Source organism: Egretta garzetta, unplaced genomic scaffold, assembly GCF_000687185.1.
Source record: "Egretta garzetta isolate BGI_Z169 unplaced genomic scaffold, ASM68718v1 scaffold349, whole genome shotgun sequence".
NCBI classification, from domain to species: Eukaryota; Metazoa; Chordata; class Aves; order Pelecaniformes; family Ardeidae; genus Egretta; species Egretta garzetta.
The window spans coordinates 476,555-481,532 of NW_009260788.1; the positions used below are offsets into that span (position 1 = coordinate 476,555).

Below are 4,978 nucleotides of genomic sequence, written 5' to 3' on the forward strand. Positions count from 1 at the left end.
ATTGTTAAAATTGATATGTCATTTCGGAAAATAATTATTTAAAAATTCCCTTTATATTCCTCTCTGTGAGTAGAAAAATAGTTATCTATAGAGAAACTAACAAAAATTGCCTCAATTCCATTTTGTTATAGGCAGAATTGTCAGTATCAGTTACAGCATGTTTGTCTACAAAAGTGGTCACTGGCTTTGTTTAGTGAAATCCTGATGGCTGCCCCAAATCTGGCTGTATGTGGTATCTGTAGCTTATCATGTATCTGAATCATATCTCCCCACTAATGCTCACAGCCATTCAAACCTAAAAGTAGCAAGTGAAAATGTTGCTTAGTCTTCTGAGGAAAGAGAATGACATGAAAGCATTTAAGAAAAGTCACTACATCCCAGGCCCAAATTCTTTCAGTTACATGAAAATGGAGAAGGGGGGGGGTGCAGGTGGGGAACCTTCAAGAGGAACAAGAGACCTCTGGGAGGAACAATTATATACACACTTCCAAATGTTTTTTAAGCAAGCTGGATGCTGATATGCAAAAAGACCATTAAAATTCATGAGAATTTTGAACCATGATGCCAGTGAAACTGCTGCCATTCACTTCAGCAGTAAGTAAAGTTGAACTTTCTCTCATAAGGACAGCATCATTTAAAAAAAAAATCTATTTGAAGATGAAATAAGACTTTCCCTAACTCTGTCAAAACAGTTCACAAACCACACTCCTAAAATAAAGGATTGTAGTCTGACTGCTTATGCTGTGGGATTTCATAAAAAAGATTCTTTTGTGAACTTAATGGAAATACAGAACTGAACAACATTTGCAACCATAGTTCAATGGTGAGAGGTGGGAGGGCTGAACCTGTGATATGTTCTTGAAAAAGTAGTGAGAATTAATGGTGAGAAGTCTTTCTCTGGACCTGAAAAAAGGGCAATACAGAAGAACCTTTGGGCTACTAGAGCGTACGATGTCAAAAAACCCTAAAGTATCTGGATGTCTACTCTGAAACTACTTGAAATTTAATCCTGATGTTAAATAGGAAAAACATTATCGATGTTATCCTCTTTCTTACTAATTTTAAAATTTGGGCATTATTTTTCTTGATTGATAAATAAAAGCAAGATGGTAATCAGGCTCATGATACCACGGCAGAGAAATGAAGAGGATGAAGTACACATGAATATAAATGAGATTAAAAGCAATTAAGGATTTGCTTGCACTGACTAACAGAGACTACAGTCTCCATAGTGTGTAACAGATGCATCTGCTATGTCCTGAAATTTGATAGTGCATTTCTTGATTGTAGGGCAGGGACATCTCTTAGTCCTGACCCTGCAGTTGTCAAGACCAGGGGTGAGGTAATTAAAAGAAACCAGGAGGATTTAGAGAGATGGTATATACCCAGGTCTTATCCTGAAAGCAGATGTGTAATGACGAAATGATTTGCAGTACAAATTATAGCTCAGTGCATGTCAGAGTGATATTCAGGGGTTTGAAAGCAAGTTATACTATTTCTGCTACTTTGCTGCTCAATATAGGATTGATTCAAGGCAATTTATTATTATTATTACTTTTAGAAATAAGAGCTACATATACAAGGCAATTGCCCCTTTAGGACCTGTTATTTGGAAGACACAGTTTTTTAATTTCAGGCAGTTTTTGCATAGATATGGCTCCAATTTTCTTCATTCATCTCTGTATTTTAACTTCCTTAATATTCAGTAATATCAAGAGTATTCTGATGTTTTTTATTTTCTTGCTAGTATTATTAGGAAAAGTAATGAAAGAGGTGTAAGGAAATGTTTCACTTGACTCAGTTCGTACTTTATATTTTTCCAGTTGCCTGCTACACCATGTTACCCTATGGGATTAAAAAATGCACATTGGTGAGTCATGGTAAAGCAGATCTTTCATTCCTATTATTTTTTAACATAATTGACCAGAGATGAAAGAGTAGTAGCTCTTCAGAGGGTTGTGTTTATGTAAATTTTTATTTCCTCTGAGATAGCAATATAATTTTTGTTACTGCTGGTCAGATGTGTCAATGGCTCGAGGAACCTTGTTTTTCCCTTATTTCCTATGCCATGTTGCATCGTATTCCGTGATCCTGCATGGAACAGGTACATTGCCTGCATGATTTCTGAGAGCCTTTTTTATCACCTTTCTTCTTATTTACTCGACAGCAACTTTCAATAGACCTAAGTCAAAACTTGACACTTGTTGTCTTCTACCCTTCTACTCTTAATCACACTGTGTTTTGCAAAGAGATAATAAGCACCTAGAATTTTGCCTCAGTCATTTTGGTTTAGCCTCTATATTAATCTCTTTTCAGATAATCTCTGCCTTTCTGCCACTTGCTATCAAGAGCAGAGCGATGTTCCTGATGACTACTCTTTAGCTAAAATTTCAGTTCATCTTTCACAATCCAGTATTTATAAGTGATATTCCTCACTGTATGAAAGCTTAGTGTCTATGAAACTCCTTATCACCTTCTGGCTCTGGGCACATAGGGACTTCACGGATCCTGGAATTCACCCTGTATGTTTCTATACACAAAAACTGAGCAATGCTTTTTTACCTTATGGGGCTGGCAGGGCTATGGTTGAGAAGGAGGTGCAATGTATGTATTTATTCTCTGAAGCTAGGGGCTGGGAGAGGAACTGTAATTTTACTGGGACTAAATCATTCTCCTTTACACAGTTCACTGCTCAAATCTGAACATGCAAACCGTATTTTCTCCCAAAAGTCTGAAATGCACACATTTTGTTGCTGATGCGCCTATAAAATTACAGGACTTGTAGAAGGTGTTTGGTTCTCCTGCATATAACTAGGTAAAAAGTAGGTATTAATTTCTGTACCATGCTGTGAGTAGATTCATGATGCTTCTCCCCCAAAATGGTCCTGAGATAATGAAAAAGTTCAGCATTACTGTGGATGTCCATAGCGTATAAGATGATAACCCAGCAAAACAGAAGCAAGCACTACCAAAATATTTAGAAGAATGTAAATAACAATATTGAACACTACTCTTTTTTAAAAGTACTCGCATATTTGCTAGATTTTACTATTAATTTTTTTCTTTTGTTATTGGTGCTTCAAAGCATGTTTAACACAATTAGATATCTGTCCAATATATTTGCAAATTTTTGGTATTTAAGAGGGCTAAAATGAATTATAAACTTTTCCCTGCATTGAATGTACGTGTGTTCTGCATAAACAGTGCATGAATCAGACCCTTAATTTTCACAATTTCTGAGGCATTTATATGCATCCAAAATGGATAGCACCTTTCCTCACCTACAAATGGAAAAGAAGTATTTTCACTTAATACCTTACAGAAGCTTGCACTTTTAGCTTTCAAGTACAGTGCTAATTTCTGTAAAATAAAATTGTAGACTTTCTTTTGCCTAAAGGCAAATGTATTTTAATTGATATGAATGTCTGTGTGAACTTGTAGACACAGAACAAATACCTTGCACAAAAATGATATGTCAATACAGAGCTTCCACACTGGCACTGTCAATGTGCCTTGCAGCATTTTTGCTCGAACTGGCGTTACAAAGAAGTAGCTTTTCACTGAATACATAGGAAAAGGAGGTGAGAACTGGTATAAAGTTACCTGTCTGCAAAGACCTGAAGTTAGACCTTAAATCTCCTCTCAGTAGACCATCAAACAACAAATGACTTGCCAATAAACCCAAGCATCTACTTTGAAGTCATTGCCATGAAACCGATTCAGGCCACAAAAGCCTGGGGTAAGTATCCTTTTAATGTCAGCAGGTTCTGAATCTAGTCCCTTTAGGAAGAAAGCTTCACAGTCCAATCCAGTTCCTTCAGCCATACAGGAATACATAACCGAACAAACTAATTGCCACTCTTGTTAGCAATGTAAATCTTGGTTTTAAATCTTCTTATGTACAGGCATATTTTCGCTTAGTTTGAATAACTGAGGTCTGAATATACTTTGTGTTCAAATGTGTATGTTGAAGTACAATGTAGTCAGCTATCACAGGCGGAAACAACTTCGGGAATATATTGTAATTCAGCTGTTTATTGTATTTTTGAGATGGTGCCCACCAGTTGTTTGTTTTCTAGCCTTAATTTTTACATCCATATTATGATTGTTTATATATAGACATAACGTATCTTTTCGTTCTAGTGAGCATAGAACAGAGAAAAAAGTTTCAGTGTGCTTCTCTCAGGTACTCTGTCTCTTTTCAAACAAATCTTTGAGCTTATATTCTTTTTAATATTAATGGTAAGTACAGTTTGGGCAGACTATGTCAACAGACTTTAACAACACTCTAAAGATGAACACAAAGTATCTTCCCAAATAAGAGTAAGAGATACTTTTGCATTAGATATATGTTTAAAACAAAACTGTTTGTTATTGGAAGGCTTTATATATAGTTTGGTTTACCTGACTCTTGATTGTCCAGAGTCATAATTTGATGGACTCATTTGCATGGAGTCACTACCTTTGTAATCTCAATTTTGTATCACTGGAATAAATAAACTCTAGATAGTAATTTAATTTAGAGTCTAGCCACGGGGCAAAAATCTGTTCCCATCCAATATTGTGACTGATCATTATTACCACAAAACCTGGCCTCTGTCTTGAAGACTTATTTCTAATGGAAGTCATAAATGTTGCCTTCTGAGCTATATCGCAGTTTAAATATTGGTTTCTCTTTCCGAAGGATCTTCAAGAGCTTTATCAGCTCTGCTCGCAGCATCTTCATTCTCATTGTTTGTTAATGGCTCTGCCTCCTTCGAGTCAGCGTTCTTCTGTGCTTTCTGCTTCTCATCTTCTAATTTCTTTTCTTTTGCCAAAAGCCTGTAGTTAATGGCATTGCCAATGAACAACCAGATACTGGCCACAATCACAATCGCTCCACAGACAAAATACATGTACTGATATTCACCAGTAACATCCACTAACCAACCTGAAATACAAAGACAAGAAGAGAGAAAAAGAGTCTTTAGGATAGAAT

General features: G+C 36.1%; 1 protein-coding gene across 1 annotated transcript in view; it reads right to left on the reverse strand.

Moving 5' to 3' along the window:
- Positions 1 to 4,658: 4,658 nt before the first annotated feature.
- The window catches only part of SLC16A7 (solute carrier family 16 member 7), a 28,758-nt gene continuing 28,438 nt past the window's right edge, over positions 4,659 to 4,978 (reverse strand). Inside the window, exon 4 of the mRNA XM_009646407.2 lies at positions 4,659 to 4,930. Within this exon, the coding sequence (XP_009644702.1) occupies positions 4,659 to 4,930 (272 nt within the window). The remainder of the gene's footprint in view (positions 4,931 to 4,978) is intronic.